Source organism: Macadamia integrifolia, chromosome 10 (assembly GCF_013358625.1).
Source record: "Macadamia integrifolia cultivar HAES 741 chromosome 10, SCU_Mint_v3, whole genome shotgun sequence".
NCBI lineage: Eukaryota > Viridiplantae > Streptophyta > Magnoliopsida > Proteales > Proteaceae > Macadamia > Macadamia integrifolia.
The window spans coordinates 26,759,413-26,779,743 of NC_056566.1; the positions used below are offsets into that span (position 1 = coordinate 26,759,413).

Below are 20,331 nucleotides of genomic sequence, written 5' to 3' on the forward strand. Positions count from 1 at the left end.
ATTTTAATGGCCTAATATATCATTTGGTCACCTATTATATTACAATAACGTCTGTGACCTTTTTCCAACTAAATGAGATCAACTATGTGGATTTGATAAGGTCTAAAATAATAATATAAAGAAAATACAGAAAAATAATAAGATGAGGTAAAAGAGGATGGAAAAAGAAATCAAAGCAACATCACAGGGACATCCCCTATAAGAGGTTGGCTACACAGGTCTTTATTTTTCACATAACTCTATCCAAAGTCATACTAGCTTTGAGCCTGGACACCATATACATATCTTTTCTCACCATTTCGTCAATAGTCATTTTAGGCCTACCCCAATCTCCTTTGGTTCTATCTAATTGAATTTGGTCACTCTTCACTATCGGGACATCTATAATATTATATATTATAATTTTTTATTTTTTATTTGCAAAAATGGTCAAAATATTTATGTGATCCCTTACAAATGATTTGAACTAAAAGACATGCTGTCCCTATTGATAGTCCAATGAGAAGCGAAAGTGAAGATAGGGGACTTGACTTCAGCCGATCACCCTAATTATTTTTTGTGTCATTGTAAAGTGGTGAAGTACAACAATCTTACAAAAGAAAAAAGATGGTAAGCAGAGAAATGATATGGGGGATAATCTTATCTTTTACCAAATGACCACCAATAATAATTATTGCAATATAGTGATGCTTTATGAATAATTACAAACTTGCTTACTTCAATATAATCCTACTAAAATATATGAATCGGCCTTCAATATGAAATATCTATAAATGCCCTTCTAATAGTTGTTACACTCACTTATTGGGTTTCGTGAACCCCAACGACCTAAAAAAAATTCCAGATTTCTCATTCAACCATTTTACTGATAAATATTCACCACCTCCTAGCAAAAAAGACAAAGATTCACCACTTTTTTTTTTTTAACTTTTAATGTGATTCACACCAAGGATTCACCACCCTTTGTTAAAATGAAAAATAGATAACAAAGGAAAAAAAGGTAGTTGTAGGGTTGACCATAGTTAGCAAAAACGGGAATGGCAAAAAAACAGAAATTGATGGTATGGGTTTTAAACAGAAATTTTTTCGAATGATACAGTCAAATAAATGGTCAAAAAAAAAAAAAAAAATAGAGAATGGTAAAAATCGAAAAACGGACGGTACATATTTTAAACGTGTAGATTTCAAACAAACGGGACTAAAAAAACAGTAGTACACTCATATAAATTAAAGAATTATTATATGAATATTTGCATCTCGTGTTCAAAACAACTACAATATCTAACATTAATGCATATACATCCCATGTCTCATTATAAGTTTTAAGACATATCATTGAATATCATCCAACACCAATTCTAAATTCATATATCACACATGCCCAAAGTCTTATTGAGCAATGTGACTAGGTTATGGTATTGTTCATTATTGTTAACATAGTCAACACACTCTTGAAGTGATATATGTTCAGTTAGAGTTAGGTGTCATTGCTTTAGAAATATTTTTTAGCAAATACATCAGTTTATAGCTTAATTTCAGGGTCCGTGAATTGAATTTGAGTTGAAGGGAATAAAATATAGTCAATTGCGTTAGCTTCAAGTTAGTGAAAGAATAAGTTCAATCAAAGTTTAGGAGAGAAATATATGGTCAATTAAGTAGACTAGACATCATGTTAAAAAATCAAGTCTTAAAAAACACCATAAAACGGGAACGTGTTTTAAAAGTGTTTAGAATAGGAATGCTTGACGTTTGCTGTTTTTTCCATATCTTTGGGAAGCATAAGATAAAACGTATTTTAAACAGTAAAAAACGGAAATGCGTTTAAAACTCCATTTTAAACGTGTTTTTGCTAACAGTGGAGTTGACCAATAGATCACGCAAATCATAGTCATTGACAAAGTGATCCAATTCGTCCAATCCGCATAAACCAGGTTTGTCCAAGAAATTATTTGGGGGTGCTCTGCTAAGGTCCAAAAGACTCTCATCTCTTGGTCTTTCCTTAGTAATAATATATCATAAACCATATTAGGTGCTGGGACCATTTTGTCACCGTTGGTTTTCATAGCGAGTTTGGATCCTCTACACCTACGTCCTAAATGGTTGAACATACATAGAAGGATTCAACATCTGTTTCATTTTCTATCATTATAAAGTGAAGAGGGATATATATGAAAACGAAAGGGAGATGTTGGATCCTCACATATAGGTCCGGGTAAATGTACCTGCAATGAATCCAAATTCTAGCGAGTGTGAAATTAAGTGGGACCAATTTCCATAGCTGCAGTGATCAGTTTTAACCAAACCTTACCATTGAGAATGGAGAAGCCTCTTCCCATATTTCTATAAATTGGGTTAAAGAAAGGCCTAAACACAATCAATTGGGAAGATCAATAGGAGACTTATCTCTCTTTTTTTTCGCTAAAAATTTATTTCATAAGAAGACATAAAGGAGGAAAAATTACAACCCAACAACCAATCCAACAATAAAAAGAACCAATATCCTCCCTATCTTCCCACCTTCGGCATTGCCATCAGCAGGAGAAAGGGAAAACTCTAAGGGAATCTATAATTTGGTCTTCCCTCGGCATCTCTAGAAAGAAAATCCCCTATGTGAGGAGGCAATATCACATCAACTCCTGAAATACCACTCTTAGCCGCATCTCTTGCCAAGAAATCTGCCACTGAATTCCCCTCTCTGTAATTGTGAGAAATTTTCCAAGAAATTCTTCTCATGTAAGGCTGGAGATATATCCACCTTTGCAAAGCAAACCAAGGAATCTTCCTTTGCTGAATTAAAACCACAACAGCCCTCGAGTCTGACTCAATCCACAAATGTTGAATGTCCATGTCCTTGGCTCGCATCAAACCCTCCATCAGCCCCTCTACTTCAGCCTCAAGTACCCCTGTCACTCCCATATATTTTTTATATGAACATATCACTTTACCAAGATGATCACGAAAAATTCCTCCCGCTCCAGCGTGCCCAGGATTTCCCAAAGAGCTCCCATCAAAATTTAATTTGATCCAATTAATGGGGGGTTTGCACCAATAAACCTCCAAAATGTGACGACGATTATCTTTTTGGATAGATAATCCCAGACGTTTGCAACACTCAAGGTCTACCAAGGAATTAACTCCCTTTGCTATAGGAGCATTTCTTCTTATTTCTTCAATCACCATAAGTGAGGTATATTTTGTTATCCGCTCCACACCCTCATAGACTCTATTATTTCTTTCCCTCCACAAGTGATCTATAACAATACCAAAACCCATGGTCCACGCCTCCTTGCAGCTCACAATTTTATTGTTTCTTTTCCACCATTGGGCGAGCTCCAAAATAGAGACCTGAGCACGCCATCTTAGAGTATATTCCTTAACAAGCTTTGCAAATGATGAGGACTCAATCTTTAATAATTTGGATGGGGAATCATATTCCACTAAAAGACCTGCTTAAGACAATAAAACAAATCTATCTGATTAGGCATGCATCAGAAAATGATGAGAAGACATATTATAAACTCAACTAAACCAAATTGATTTGTGGTGTATTAATTACTAGGTACTGACCATTATCGAGAAGGAGTACCATATCGACATCAAGAATTGATGTTAACCTATGTGCGATTGTGATGACAGTAGACCCTGAGAATTGTTGCCTAATTGTTTGTCGAATTAGATAGTCAGTCATAGTATCCACTGATGCAGTAGCTTCATCGAGAACTAACACTTTGCTCTTCTTGAGTAATACCCTTGCTAAACAGACTAGTTGCCTTTGACCCATGCTCCAATTTTCTCCATTCTCAGTCACTATGAAAACCAACATATGAAAAAGATTAGCAATTGAGGACCTAATTTTCATAAACTTTCTTCTTCTAACTTTTGTCAGAAATTTAAGGTTGAAGGTTAGGAGGTTGGGTTTTGCACTAGGAGTTAAAATATCATACAATAATATTTTTGGAAGGATTATGCACTTGTGCAAGGATAAATTGATGGTGAACATTTTTTAGCATAAAGTGAAATAAGAAGAATTCAACCTGTAGAGTCAAGCTTTCCTTCCTTCTTTCTAAACTCGTCACCAAGTTGGCATTTATCTAAAGCCTAAGATCAGAAAAAAACAAAAAAATAACAATAATAAATAAATAAAAACCATGTCAAATTACCATCATTCTTGATTATTCAAGATGATAATACCATTAACCATTAAAGACTCGATGAGCAAAAGATCAAATGAACAAGCAAACAGTATCCAAGTGGAAATGGAAAACAAGGCAAGAAAACCAATGCACCTCTCAAGTCCAAGATAAGAAAATATTTTAGGCCAAACCTATCCCAAGGATGATCCAATGCATCCAATGAAATGATTTTAATATCTCAGCATAAATAATTGAAAATTTAATTATTAAAAAAAAAAACAGCAATAAGAACGGATTTCGTAGTGATACATGCCCTATTTGATGTGTTTATCTTGTGTCTGAATCAACAATAAACAAAAGATGTGTCCATCCTATGTTTTTTTTATTAAAGATTATCCACTAAATGAGAAAAAAAAACCAACCTCCCAGATCTGTTCATTAGTGTACTCTTCAAGTGGGTCAAGATTGCTTCTTAAAGTCCCTTCAAACATTGTGGGCTCTTGTGGGATGATACTTAATCTTGATCGCAAGTCATGAAGACCAATCTTGGAGATGTTGATACCATCTATCCAAATTTGACCAGATGTAGGTTCAAACAAGCGGAAGAGAGCTTGTGCAAGAGTTGATTTACCACTTCCAGTTCGTCCAACGATACCAATTTTCATCCCTCCAGGGAAAGTACATGTAAGACCTCGTAAGACAAGTGGAAGATGTGGGCCATACCGGATCTATACACACATTAAACAATCAAATAATCAAGTTTATCAGAATTTCGTTATTGTAAGAAAATTGGCCAATAACATTAGGCTTTAGATGATCTATTCTATAAAATGAGGAGATAAATCTAGATTGGGGATAACCTGCAAATCAAGAATATCAACTTTCCCTTGTGATGGCCATTCACAATTAGGCCTATTTTCTTCTACCAACAAAGGGGGTTCACTAGGAATGCAGACATATTGCAGTATTCTCTCAACAGATATGATTTTATTCTGAAGAATGCTAAGATCCCATATGATCCCATGCATACTGAAACCAAGCCCATATGTGATTGCTAAGCCCACAACACCTTCCAGAGAGAATAAAAATAGATTCAAAATCATGCTTTCATACCATTATTCATGGTAGCCCTAAAGGATAAGATAAAATAAATTCAAAATCATGCTTTAATGCAATTAGTCATGGTTGCTCTAAAGGGTGGTTTTATAAGATATCAAATTTGACTTTTTTACCAGGATTGAGTATTCCCTTTGGCACTGAGATCAGAGAAACCAAAGATACAACATATGTGATAGATGCCAACATATCCATGCAAAAACATAACCATTCCATTGCACCAGAGAAATGAAATTTGGGTCGGGAATACCCATCCACCAGCTTGAGACTTGTGTCTAAAAATCTATCTCCTTGATCGAAGCATCTGATTGTGGTTGAACCTAAACTAGATTCAGAAAAATGTTGTATAATTGGAGCTTGGCATACTCCGGTCAGCCGTGATAGTTCTTGTGCTGTAGATACATAGTATTGCTGCAAGACAAGATTCATAAAAAAGTAAATAAGTTTAATGTAGTGTAGAAAAATGTATAATAAATGTATAAGTAGTGTGAAAATGATACACTTATTTTATGAATGATTCTTAATGCGAACTACATATATTTAGATGGTTGATAGTGATGCCATCATCATAGATGAAACTATAGGAAAATTCATTCGATTGTTTAGTTTTAATTGTTCTCTATTAGATATTTTTTTGTTCAATGTCTGTTTGAATTATATATATATATATATACACACACACACACACACACACACACACACATTACTATTCTGTTAATTATATGGTGAAAATTTTCTATCACTATATTCTTAAGCTTATTGAACATAAACATAACAATGGCCAAACATGCAGGAGCCTTGTGCACTAAGTACACCCTTTTTTAAACATAACAATGTCCAAAAAAAATTATGTCCATTTTTTCATTTCTATCAACTTTTTCTCAGAATATCAAAATTCAAATCAATTAATCAATTAATAACAATTTGTGTCCATATCTAATTTTTTTCCAAATGTAAATTTGCTAATAATGGACTGAACAAAATAGCCTTATTCATTGTCACCTAAAGCACATGAATGTACTTTAGCACAAAATGCAGTATAGTGCCGCCTAGGTACTACACTTAGGTTGATTGCAATGCCTTTGTAGAGTTAGTATAAAGTATAGCTCACACACTTCGATTAGGAAAGAAAGAGAGATGTGCAGATATGCGAGAAAGATGGAAAATTGAAGGAAAGAAGAAGATTTTCCCATTGAAAATTATTAATTAATAACCCAAAACCAGTTTGTAGTATTCCACTTAAATTTTAACCCTAAGTGGTTGACAATTTATCTTTCATGACTTCGATCAACATTAGTTCAGCCATATAAAATACAATGGTAGCAGTCCAAATATGGTGGATCATAGAATGGAGATTGGTTCAACATTTGACACAGGCCTGATCCTGTGGGAGCCATTATCCAATGGTCAATTTGACTAAAAAAACTCTCAACATGACCTGAAATTATTGGACCACTAAGATAAGACTATTTAATGAACATTTTTTCTTAAATCCATAGGCTCCATTTGTTTGCAAGGGGAATTTAAAGAGAATGAAAGTGAAATTTTCATACTTAAAAAAGGAATATTTATAATGATTACCCCATGTGATTCAATGTGATTATATAAACTACTTGATTTTTTTAACCATATTTGGTAATGATACATTTTACATGTAATTTTTATTTTATATATCATAGCAAAGGGTTTTGGATGTAAAGTAAAGTGAAATTTTATAACCAAATATAGAATGATTTGAAGTAATTATTATACTTTTGCTGACCTTTAGCAAAAAAAAAAGTAATTATATAGTCACATGGGATAATGATTACATATATTTCTTTTTTAAGTATAAAAATTTCACTTATTTTCCCTTTAATTCTCCTTGCAACCAAACATAGCCTTAATATATAGTTGTTACAAATTATTTATTAATTTATTATTTACTATTTAACATTGGGTAAATTTGTTTATAATAGAGCCAATTACTATAGATTTTTGTAACCTCTTTTATTTTCCTTGGCCATATCGCTTACATCCACTTTTAAATGAGGTTGATTCTGTAATATTTTATCCTTCATCGCCAACAAAGACTCATTGCCCACCGATAACTCCATGGTAGAGCCTATGGTAAGCTTGAGACCAAAAACGAAGACAAGTGGAAGTGGCAGCAATTAAACACATTTGAACTAACAGGGGATTGCTTAAATCCGAAATGGTAAGAGTAATGCAGGGTTCTTGCTTGAATACAAGGCATTATTATCATCTCCTCCTCCAACTTCTTAACTATTAACTAAATAGGGGAAAAGAACGCTATCTAGTCTTGTGGCCCTGCACCCAAACATAGAGAGGAAGAAATAATGGCCCCTACCTATGAAATACCAAAAAAAATAAAAAAACCTTGTTAATGCCCTGGTACACCCCGACATTGGTCCCTGCGTTGGTGTAGGGGCCATACGTTCAAGTAGCATTGTGTCCCGTGCATATATGGGAGGAATATATTAATTATTGTAATTTTTTTTTTCTTTTTGTAGAAATTAATGATTGTAAAGTTTAGTATTGTTAGTTGTGTGAGTTACAAGTAATTATTCTAAAGGTAATGTACATATAGCTCGTGTTGTGATATGTGATAGATGTAGCTTAATTGAGTAAGTTGTAACTGTATGGGAAGCCTATTTATGGACTCTTAAGAAATAAGAAATAGCTAATATCCTAAAAATTCTCTTTTGGGATAAGCTTTAATCTAAAAGTTCTTTTATGAGAAAGGCTTTAAGCCAACTCACCGTCCCCTATTTTTTTTCTCCGTCTCTTCTTTTATTTCAAGATACATTTCACATTCTTGTTCCCAAATAAATAATAATATTACACCACCTTCCATTTTCATGAAGCTGTAATTGCTTGCATTCTTTTGAATTTGCATATAATCCATCCAGTTTATAGTAAATTTTTTTCTTCAAATGGAAGTTCAGTTTCCAATAAAGTGAAAAAAAGGGATGAGTTCTCATCCCTTTCACCCCCATAAGAGAAGAGGAATTTTTGTGTTGAAGGAGAAATTACTGCATATCAAATCCATCAATGGTGTTTCCTTAGTTTTCCCTAACACTAGTTCTCTATGCCAATCAATTGTTGAGGGTACAATGTCTTGTATTCTTTCGCTTGTACAAGTCGGCCGATTACAAAGGGCCGTTAAAAGGTTTAGGGCCCAAAGGGTTCGGCAAATTACCTGTATAGGGCTATATGGGTATTTTAGAAAATTATGTTATCGTTTAGTGAATCGAGTTTCTTACACCCATGGTAAATGAGAATCATTCACCACCGGGGGGTCAGGAGTGTGGGAACGGTATTAGAGGGGGTATTTTTGGGAGATTCTCAAACCCCATCCTAGGATGGAGCACATGGTCAAGGAAAACATCTCCCTTGTGTTCCTATATAGTTGTTTCTTTTTCTCTAATTAATATTAGAGATCTTTAGAGGTGTGAGGATGAACAAATGTAACCCTATTCTCCATTGATAAGGAAACAGATATCATCTCACTATGAATATAGAGAATCTTATCGAACCACGTAAATCTTCGTATTTATATTGTGTGATTGTTTGCTTGTTACTTCCATTCTTATTTACATATGGTTTTAGGTTTTTTGTTTTTCTACATCAATCTGCATATAATTGGACCAAATATACACCTGAGTCGGTCCTGTGAGATCATCTTTCAAGATCATAGGGTCGGTATACAAAGTTGCTAGATTTTCTTTGATGATTGCGCGCCAGATTTTCATTCTAGACAGATTCTTCTCCCCTCCTTGTAACTCTGATTTGGATGAATCTTGAAGAAGATTGTCTTTTATTGGAAGGTATATAGGACCTGTAGTATTTATATCGTTGCCTCTTCTTCCGAGGGTGTCATATGATCGTTTATCGTCTCAGGCTTATGGAGCTATCTACTGGCAATGAGGTCTCCCTTACATGTAAAGAAAAAAACAAAGCAACCAGAACTGAAAACAAGAAAATAGTGGTCCACAAATTGTTGCGAAATTGTGCCATTAGACCCTACATTATAAAGTCATGCATTGTATGGGGCACAAAAAAGTATGGTTGCAAATTCTATCTGTAATTTTCTTGGTTTCAAACTAACGGATCCTTTAAAATAATTTATCAAATTATCATTTTAATTTTCTATTAAATTATTATCACAATTATTAAGTGATTTATTATCTTAGTTGTAAACTTATGTTAATTATTATCTTATTTTTAGTATGAACCCCAATTAACAGAGCTACAAACAAAACTAGTAGTCTGTATTATATTTTGCCCATACATATTAAATATTTTATGCATATCAAAAGTGTAACCATGTCAATTTTAAGTGCGGTTTCGACTTTGATAACATTAGCCTTGTATGGTAATTTATTCATAAACAATTTTGGTAAGTAAAAGACTACAATTTTGCATTATTTTACATGATAATGTGTTTTTTTATAAAATTTTGTAAACAAAATATATGAAAATTAAGGGGCAAGGCTGTGGCACCATGGTCAAGTTGCACTATTGCAACATGTTGGTCACAAATTCAAAACTTCGAAACGACCTCTCTTCCATAGCAAGGGGTAAGGTTGTGTACACTTGCCCCTCCCTGACCCTGCAATAGCAGGAGCCTTGTGCACTGAGTTTTCCTTTTCAATATATATGAAAACCCCCTTATTTGCATCTAAGAGGACTTGAAGAAAATTCAGAATATGCTAATTAAACAAGTATGATACAACTTATATTATAGCCTACTAACCATGGGGAGATTATGGCTAAGCTTGGTTTGAAATTTTAATTATGAAAAGTGGAAATGACTATAGAATTACCTGGTACCATATGCATAACACAGTCATCGGAATAAAAACTATAAACATTTGCCATGCAACTTGTGACATTACTGCAGCAGTTCCCAAGAATTCTATAACTGAGACAAGAAGTTCTTCAAATTGATGTGAAATAGAGGTATCAATAACACTTTGATCTATGGATGCCTGTACACAAAAATAAAGTATTTTTAAAATCTAAAATTGTATCAACCCTTATAGTGATCAAACGAGATCATTTTGATCTCAAGAGCAATGAAACAAATTTATTAACCCGATTTAGAATCCTTCCACTTGGAGTAGAATCAAAAAATAATAGAGGAGCATGGAAAATGCACAAGTGCATTTTGTTGAAGAACAAAGTGGCTGTCTTATACCCAACAGTTACAATTAGCATGGACCTTATAAATACACAAAGTGAACATCCGATGGCCAAAGCAACATAAACAAAGATGAGAGTGGATCCTCTAATATAAGGTGTGACATCCTCTGAAATAGGAGTAGCCAACACCACCCAATAACTGCTGCATGTTAGGAGAAGCCCATAAAGAATTTGTGCTAACAATATCAATGGAACAAAAGCCCCTTTATATGCAGCTGTAACATACTTCCAGTAGACTGAAAAATTAACTCCACCCTTTTCTCTCTTTTCTTCTTGGACAAGCTGCTCTTCTGGCACAACAAAATTTTCTGTTTTTTTGTTTTTAAGCTCCCTTTCCTCATCTTCTTGAATAGACTTATCGCTACAAATAATATTTCCATCTTCCCCACCATTAATTAAATTATCCATGGAAATCTCACATTTTACAGAATCAAGGTCTGCCAAAGCTTTTTTATGCTCATCCACTGCCTCTATAAAGTCAATTCCTGAACTAAAAATTTCTTTAGAATTTCCTGTTTGAGTAATTCTTCCATCTTTCATAACCTATCAAACAAGATAAGGTAAATGATTACTCTCAACTAGGTTGAAGAACTTGAAATTTAGGAAAGAAATATGACATATTCTCACCAGGATAAGATCTGCAGAAGGTAAAAACTCTATTTGGTGGGTTACATAAATTACTGTTTTTGAACCCAAAATTCCTAGCAAACACTCCTGCCATAAAAATTTAGATATTCACATTAAGGCTTTCAAAAGAACATTCAATCGCTTGAAAGATCCAAATAGTTATACATATTAATTATTTACTTTTTATAATGATAAATAACATAAATCCATAGGTTTTATGCAAGAACATGCATCACTCATATATATGTTAGTGTGTCATTTGTTCAGATAACTATGATTTCATTCTTCTTTGATCATTTTTTTAGATCAAATTGTTTATTTTTGTCAAAATTATGTAAGTAATTAAATGTACAACTTCAAACCAATTTAATCAAGGAAATCTTTGCAAGTTTAGGTCAAAGAGCATCTACCTTAAATAGATGAGCTCCGGTGTGCGCATCCACAGCACTAAAAGGATCATCAAGTAGATAAATATCAGCATCATAGTACAAAGCACGTGCAATCTGGATCCTTTGTTTCTGTCCACCACTTAAATTGATACCCCTCTCCCCTATGATAGTTTGGTCTCCAAAAGCAAGCACTTCTAGGTCCTTCTTCAATGAACATGCTTCAAGGATCATTTCATACCTTTCCTTGTCCATCTCGTTACCGAACAATATATTATCTACTATCTTGCCACTCTGTATCCAAGGTGATTGTGCAACATATGCTTTTGTCCCATTCAACTTAATGGCTCCAGATACTTTTGGCACTTCTCCTAATATGCATGAAAGTAAGCTTGACTTGCCTGACCCAACAGAACCACAAATAGCTACTCGCATACCACAGTGCACTTGAAAATTAAGATCTTTTAGTGTGAGATCAGAGGATTGAATGTTCCAAGAGAAATTCCCCTCGACTATCTCAACTGCAACCTTGTCATCATTTCTTGGAAGCTTTTGTACTATATTCAAATGAAGATCATCAAGACAAAGGAATGAAGCTATTCTATCAAGGGAAACTTTAGTCTGAACCACCATAGAGATTGTGCTTGGGACATTATAAATGGGTGTTTGCAATAAATCAAATGTTGCAAGTGCAGATAAAATCTTTCCTGAATCTAATGGAATTCCTGTAAGCACACAGAACCCAAAAGTAATCAAGGATACAAACATAGGAGCAGACAAGTAGACAAAGGAAGTCAGAGCTGATGTATAAAGTAACTTTTTTAGCCATCTTGTTTCAAAGTTTCTGAGCTCAATTATCTTAGCCAAAAACTTTATCTCCCAACCTTGGAGCTTGAGAATCTTTATATTCCTCAAAGCTTCGGATGTCACATTCATTCTTCGATCCTTTGAATCCATCAATTCCCCTTGAAACTTTTCTTGTAGTTTTCCCAATGGAAAATTTGCTAACATCAAAATTATCGTGGCAACAAAAGCTACAAGTGAAGCAAGCCCAAGGTACTTGTACAAGATCAACAATGCTAGAACAATCTGAACAGGCACCTTCCATATATTATGCAAATACCAACTGAAAAAGCTAATCCGCTCGACATCAACACTTATCAAATTAGTGGCCTCCCCACTAGTGTGGTTCTGCTTTGATTGGCTTGAAAGCATGAGACCTTTCTTATAGATTATTCCCACTAAGGCAGCACGGACCCTAATCGACATCTTTCGCAATTGAAAGAACAAGTGTCTCTCTGAGAGGCACCTTATGAGCTTTGAAAGAAAAAAAATAAGCACTAACACATAGCCTTTATATTTTAATTGGTAAGGGCTATTAAGAAACTGAACAAAGGTATGAATAAGGTATGGTCCAACATAAGAAGCCAATGTGCATGCAATGCAGAATATAGCCGTCCACAGAATCTCTTTCAAAGTTGAGATAATCAATGCCTTCACGAGCTTAATTGTGCTTACTTGACTACCACTGCCATTGCCATTACAATATGATTCAAGTTTATTTCTAAATTGAGTAAATACCACATTGGCACTATCACAATTGGCAAGCTGAGGAACATCTTCAAGGTCCAATGTTTTGTTGTACCCTTGTGCAAGCAAAGGGTTCATCCAAGAGAAAGTAAAAATATTAAAAAGATTGGCATTTGCATAAGAAGATACACTCCCTTCACTAATACTTGATCCTTGTCCATTGTTACCATTGTTTTGATTGGAACTAATTTTCAAAAGAGGCTCCAAAAGTTGAAAATCTCTATCTTCTCGCCCCTTGCTAAACAATCCCGCATAAGAAAAGAACAAACCAGCAACAAGGGATATAGCATCCGAAACCCATAGTAGGAATGGTAAGGATGAATTTTTCCAATATAAACCAAGATGTATTACAAGATAGGAATAAGACATTAGGAAGTAGAAGACCCACCAAATCCTTAGTAGAATGGGAAATCTATGCTCACTTGAATGAGAAACCTGGATTTGTAAGTAAGCAGTGATCACAAACCAAGTGAGTGTTCTCAATACAAAGTCCAATTGGACAACAACCTTAAGATCATACCAGCCACGTCTATAGCCAGAGAGACCGTTTAACACGCATAGGAAAAGATCACAAAAGGCCAAGCCCATGCAAGATATAAAGGCTGACCAATAATATAAAAAATATGTATTCTTCAAGACTGGTTTTGAATTTTCATGGGTAGGCATCTTGCATCTATTGCAAGCCCAGAAAATAGATAAAATTAATAAAAATAATAAGTGTGAAGAAGCAGAAAACCCGTGCAAGAAAATGGTTGTAGAAGACTGCGAAAAGAAAGTCCAAATATTGATATCATTCTTTGATTCTTCAAAAGCATCCATGTTTGCAAATCTTCTTAAATCTTCTTTTGGTCTATTTGCAACTTGGTTGTTTAACAATTCATATAGATCCTATGAGCTTTACCACATTTTGAATTGAAGCAAGTGCATTTGTAAAAATGTTGTGGAAACTCTTAACATCTAAACACAAACCATTTCTACCTTGTGTCTTCCATAAATACAAAGACCAATATTGGAGTCTCAATATCACCCTTAGATGTAGTGGGACCTGTTAATCAACAAATAGAACATAAGTTGTTTGAAAATATATTAAAAACAAGAGACTTGGTAAAATTTTCATAGAAAAATCAAGAATCAAATAAACTGCAAATATATATAATTTATTCCAATTAAGAACATCAATAGAGAGAAATACCCATAAATATTTAAGAACTAACATATTGGAGCAAAATGCAAGGGAAAGTGAAGGACTTGTATCTTAGGAACACCAAGTAATGCTTCACCATAGATTTCAATAGAAAAAAAAAAAGAAGTTAAACTTCCAAAATAGTAGATCCATATATGAAGTTCCAAATAATATAATCATAGAAACAACATTAGCGACATAATTAATCTATGAATAGAATAATTAAATGATAACACACAGCAGCTTACCTGCAATAAACCTTTTCAAACCATTGATGACAACTTGAAGATCAATGAGTGGGAGGAGGGAAAATCCTAGTGGCACAACCAACAATTAACCACACTTAACCTAATTCCATCTATAAATCAGTTACTGGGATTCCAATCCATCTCATTTGATCATTACAATTTCATTTAGTTAAATATGGTAACCACATTTTTAGGGTGCTAGTTACATAACACTGCAACTAACCACACTCAAATTAAATTTAATCGTAGGTTGCACAATTCATCAAGTTAAGTGGCCTATTGCAATATATTTCATATAACCAATACAAATTTGTACAATAACCACATTCTTAAGGTGCAAGTTATGCTTTTAGCACTCCTAAAATTATGACATGTGATATGTAAAATGAATATTATAACTCTAATGTATGTATATTTGTCAATTAACCCTTGTAACAATTTTAGCTTAAAGTATATTATATCACATCAGAAAATAATGAAAGTCATGGCGTAATACCTCTATGGATAAGATGATAAGCCACCTGATCTCTGTAGGCTAAAAATTATCCAAATGGTTATAAACAGCCATTCCAGAAGTCAGATATTAATTCAGAAAATGTACATGGCAATCAATCATGCAGCAAAAGTCAATTAAGGTTGAACAACGCTGGTATGCAATAAAATAAAGCCAGAAAACTTGATGATCACTAAATACGGCATATCAAAATTCTTAGGCGTTAAACCTATCACCTCATGAGATAAATCTTATTTAGAAACTACGAAAGAAAAATGGATAGCTTGTATGTGGTCATGGGTTTTAACTAGGGAGGAAGGAAATGGAATAAGGCGCCACAAACTGTTCACCTAGCTAGGAAACAACTTATGCTATTTGATTCAAAGAGTTTTGGTCTCCAATGTTGAACCCAACTTTAGCTTTCTTGCCTTATTTCATTTTCATAAATGGATTGTAGTTTGTAAAGATTGGAAACTACTTCCATTTAAGATCAGGAAATGAAATTGTTTCCCCAAAAAAAGTGGTGGCATTAGAGCTGGAGAGCTTCCTTGGCTTTCTTTCAAAGCTAGCTTAAAGCCCTAGCCTGCCCAAATCTTAGGTGCTAGTTGATATGCTTGGCACCCATGGAGGATATATCAATCCTATCACATCATTGGATTCTTTCCTCTCACTTAGGTCTCAATTGAATCTATACATGTTTTCCCATGTTTTATTGTCATATTCAATGGAAACAAAAATATAAAAATACAAAAAATAATAAAACAAGTTTATAGATAACACAAGGGAAACAACAAAAAAGAAAAGGTTATGGAATTCGTTTTGCCTCATTCATAGAGGAAGTAGAAAGTAGATAGAATGTTTCATTGATGATCGCAAACCATGTCTTAAACTTAACAGTAGCTTAGTCAAATTTTACAGAATTTCAATCCTGTTCAATAAAATGGAAGGAAAACAGGAATCCCACATGGGTTATCTGCAGAGAGAGAGAGAGATGCACCTTCACTCAGAAGCTTCAAAGTATTCTATATTTTTTGGATGGCGAATGTTTAATTTCTTCATGCATAGGAAATGAGTGGAAATGGGTTCTCGTCTATTACTTCCCTCATAACTGATTCCTGAGATCACTTCCTATTTCTCGCACTTCCTAAGAAACAGGAAAATGTAGGGTTTGGAATGGAGTCCAGAATCCATATCCTTCCCCCTGAGAATAGGAAAGCGACGGGACTGTATCCTTGGAGCCCGGCGTTCCAGGGAATGCACCGGATGTCCAATGAATTGAATCAGTGATTGGAAGTCCCTTAGGGTCCGTGTCCAGATGTTTTCAGTCGTCCAATGTTCATCGCACCTTACCATTCGCTAAAGAGAATGTCAACTCTCCAATTACCTAGATCCATAACACTATTAGTCTCGCACATGGTTTGATGCATCGATATCAGATTGCCCATATGGATATTGTTAACCACGATCCTGATACCTAGCTGAGTCTGTAATGGTGGAACATAACAAGGGAACTGTTAAAAAAATATTTTTTAAGAAAATCAGTGGCAAACCTGTCCAATATGAACCAATCCATGCCGATCCATATCAGTATCATTACATATCAGTTTCTGGGATCGCCGATACCATGCACTCAATCCATGCTCTCATTTAGTATCTCAGGTAGGTCTCAACCCACTGGTCCCACCCGGCCTAACGGTATATGCCTCTCACTCACTTGGTACATAGGATTTAAAAGAAAAAATCGAATCGAATCGAATCGAATCAAATGAAATTTCACTTTTTCAAAATTAAAATCAAATTTCAAATTCAATAATATGGGGTTGAGAAGGTACAAATGGCCAGCATTTTCAAAATTTTTTGGGTCATTTTAAAGACCTTAAACTTGTTGAACACCATAATGCCCAAGGTCTCCTGATTATATGTCAAGTTTTAGTACATTCAAATTTATTCATGAAGCAAACATCAGCCATTGAAGATTTGAAAAGTTAGAAGAAACTTGCACTGGACCACCGAGTGTATGATTTTTTGTTTTGGTGAAAATAAATGCTATGATTCATGGAAAGGTAAATGATAAAATTTGAGACTTTAGTTCGACATATTTTCAATCCAAATTATTATCTAGATATCCAATAAGTTCACTCACTACAACATTTTCTCATGGCAGAACAAGTGATCAAGATTGCCACTCATTTGTCACCATGAAGTGACAACGTTTTTCTTCAATACAAATGTGCAAAAATATCATTACCATTGTACATGGGATAAGCCTTTCCTAACTAAAATATTTACGAAATTTCTTTGCCATTGTACGTAGGAATTTTAATTTTCAGAATTTATTTATCGGTAAATAGCTCATAAATTTCAATACTCAATCCAATAATTTCACAAAAATGACTTATATAGATTGAGTAAAGGTTTACTTGGTGCCCATTTGGGATGAGTTTTTCTTCTCTTTGTTAACCCATGTAAACCTAGTGGATGGAAAGCTGCTTTCCCTTTAATTAGCAAAATGTCAAATTTTTGGGACCATCTCCATGGTTATATCATAGATGAAAGTCCAAATTAAAACCTATTCTTCGGCTTTATGTCTCTTCATGTAAAATTGGATTTGACTTGAAACTTAGGCATCGTTTGACAATGTTCCGTTTCTGCCGTTTCTACATTTTCTTGTTCCTAGAAACGGAGAAACAACCTAAAAAGCGTTTAATAAAGTTGTTCCATTTCACCCATTTCTAGAAACATAAATCAAAATTTATGTCTATTTACAATTCTAGAAACGACTTTGACGAAACAAGTCCGACTTGTTTCGTTGTTTCTAAAAACGAATTTGAGAGAAAAAAAAAAAAAGGTTGTTATGCCCCGATAAATCTCTCAACTATTTAAACCTAAAAAGAGACAACTGATCCCTCTCTTCCTTTTGGACATCTGATGATACTATTGGTTTTTTTAGTGCCATTATGTCTACAAAAAAATGTTTCGAGAAACAAATTTATCAAACACCAAAATATTCGTTTTTGTTTTTGAAAGAGTGAAAATCTGTTTCTACCATTTCTAGATACAGAACAGCAGAAACATTATCAAATGATGCCTTAAGATAATAATAGACAAAGAGTTGCATTGCATATCTACAAATTATGGCAACAAAGAGTTGCATCGCATATCTACTAACCATTGAAAGTTGGTACCTTCTAGGCTTATGGTTTCAGCTGAATGACCATATTTATTTGAGATTACACTTTCTTACTATGCTAATGTGTGGAAGAATTTTTACACCACATCAATGATTTGTCTTGAAAATAGTATCATTCACATAGGTCGACCAACATAATTTAGAGTGGGAGAGGATCCCTCCAATGCCCATTTTTGATGTGTGCTTCTAAGGGTTCGTCCTTTGGAAACTTTTAATAAGAGTTATTTTAGACATCTCACTATTCTGGATGAACAATAAAACATGAAGATTCTATAAAAATACTTTAAAAAAAAAATCTATAAAAATGAACCACATACTGGCATTGTGGAAATATTTTCCTAAAATAATATATGACATATGTATATTATCGCAATAAGATGAAAGTGAGTACCAGCCGGTGGGACCTTACCCTAAAGACCATGGGAGTAAAATTGAAGTTATGCCTTAGCAGTCCGATATGGTGTTTGGCAAATATAAAAATACTCTATCGCACTACACTGGTGCGATGAGAATCTAAACAACTAAGATGATCTTAAAGTGTGTATTGAGATATTCTCAACCACCTAGATTCTCACTGAACCAGTGCAGTGCGATGAAGAATGATTGCTCATTTGGCATCAACAAAGAGTAGTTGTATCACTTGGGTGTGGATATTAACATCCACAAAACATGTCTCTATTCAACTAATGACTGCCACCAGCCACCAGCCACCAGCCACCAGCCACCAATTTGTCATGAAGTACTCATGGCATTTTCATGAAGCCTGCACTGGTTAGGTGGGAAAATAACAATATTATGAGTGATGAGCTGTAGTCCTTGATAGCCATTTGCAATTATAAAGTAGAACGAGGCTAGAGTTGATAGACCTTAGTCCATAACTTCTCTATCTACAGTACCATTTAACTACTCAATTGTTTAAAGTGTTCATCATTCACAACATTATTCCTCTGTTTACTTCTCTCAATCTTTTTGCTAGAATTAGGGAGAAGAATTACAATTATGAATGATAAGATTGAGAAATTTGAGGAAACCAATAATGATTTAGGTGACTTATTTAGCTTTATTTTGTAACTTTCGATTTGAATTTCTTCTTCAACTTTTCTTAGTATTTGATTTAATTTTAATTGGTTTTGGATGAGTTATTAATTACATGGTTTTAATGCAGGTATCAATAAGTTATGGTCCAATATGCATGCAATGAAAAATAGAGTCTTACACAAAATCTCCTTTCAGAAAATCAATGCCTTCACTAGTTTGATTATGTTTACTTGACAGCCAAAACCACCAGTGCCATTATCATCTGGTTTGAGTTAATTAAAAAAATGAGCAAAGGCTACATTGGCATTATCACAATTGGCAAGCTGAGGAACATCCAATATGCAATGTGTTTTATACTTTAGTAAAAGCAAAAGTCATATCTAAGAGAATGTAAAAAATATGTGCTAAAAAATGTTTGAAGAAGGCTGCAAAAGAATACTGAGATATTCATATCATTCTTTGATTATTCAACAGCAACTATGTTTGCCAATCCTATTTTTTCTGTTTTCAATTTGTATATTAGCTCAGCCAGGTCCAATTAGATCCTAAAAGCTTTACCACGTTTTGAATTGATGTATAATCATTTGCAAAAATGTTTGCAGAAATATCTAAATACAAACCATTTCTACCTCAAGTGTATTGGACTCTTAATTTCATCTTTTAGTGTTCCAAAAACACTGAGACCAATATTGGAGTATCATCTTAATACACTTGAGACCAATGATAAACTAGGAACATTGAGGATAATTGGTCTCTAAAACCCAACAATAATTTTGATTTCAAATCACCTAATGCTACTAGGAAAAGACCTAAACCCAGAAAATTAAATCCCCTAGCCTCCTGGTACTCAACTTTGGGCTTTATACTTCAGTTATTAGATCCAAAGCATTAAAAACAAAAGCCCATAACCATAGACATCAAAATAAGAGGATATTTTTAATGATTGCATTGTCCGTCCAATAACATCTTCAACTACCCCACCATTGAATTCAAATCCACCTACTAGATGTTTTACAAAATCAACATCTACCCCAACTATTGAAGAGCGGTTTCAAAGTTTGGAGAATTATTTAGAATAGTTACTTTGATTAATTTGAGGGTTGGATAAAAAAAGTTAAT

General features: G+C 34.1%; 1 protein-coding gene across 1 annotated transcript in view; it reads right to left on the reverse strand.

Moving 5' to 3' along the window:
- LOC122092340 (ABC transporter C family member 3-like) overlaps positions 1-20,331 on the reverse strand; it is a 23,138-nt gene that overhangs the window by 2,268 nt on the left and 539 nt on the right. The window contains exons 2-13 of the mRNA XM_042662655.1: positions 14,492-14,557; positions 14,039-14,105; positions 11,495-13,298; positions 11,085-11,171; positions 10,350-11,000; positions 10,079-10,243; positions 5,366-5,660; positions 4,994-5,202; positions 4,556-4,861; positions 4,035-4,098; positions 3,568-3,807; positions 2,646-3,446 (exon numbers count right to left, since the gene is read on the reverse strand). Of these exons, the coding sequence (XP_042518589.1) occupies positions 2,646-3,446; positions 3,568-3,807; positions 4,035-4,098; positions 4,556-4,861; positions 4,994-5,202; positions 5,366-5,660; positions 10,079-10,243; positions 10,350-11,000; positions 11,085-11,171; positions 11,495-13,298; positions 14,039-14,105; positions 14,492-14,557 (4,755 nt within the window). The remainder of the gene's footprint in view (positions 1-2,645; positions 3,447-3,567; positions 3,808-4,034; positions 4,099-4,555; positions 4,862-4,993; positions 5,203-5,365; positions 5,661-10,078; positions 10,244-10,349; positions 11,001-11,084; positions 11,172-11,494; positions 13,299-14,038; positions 14,106-14,491; positions 14,558-20,331) is intronic.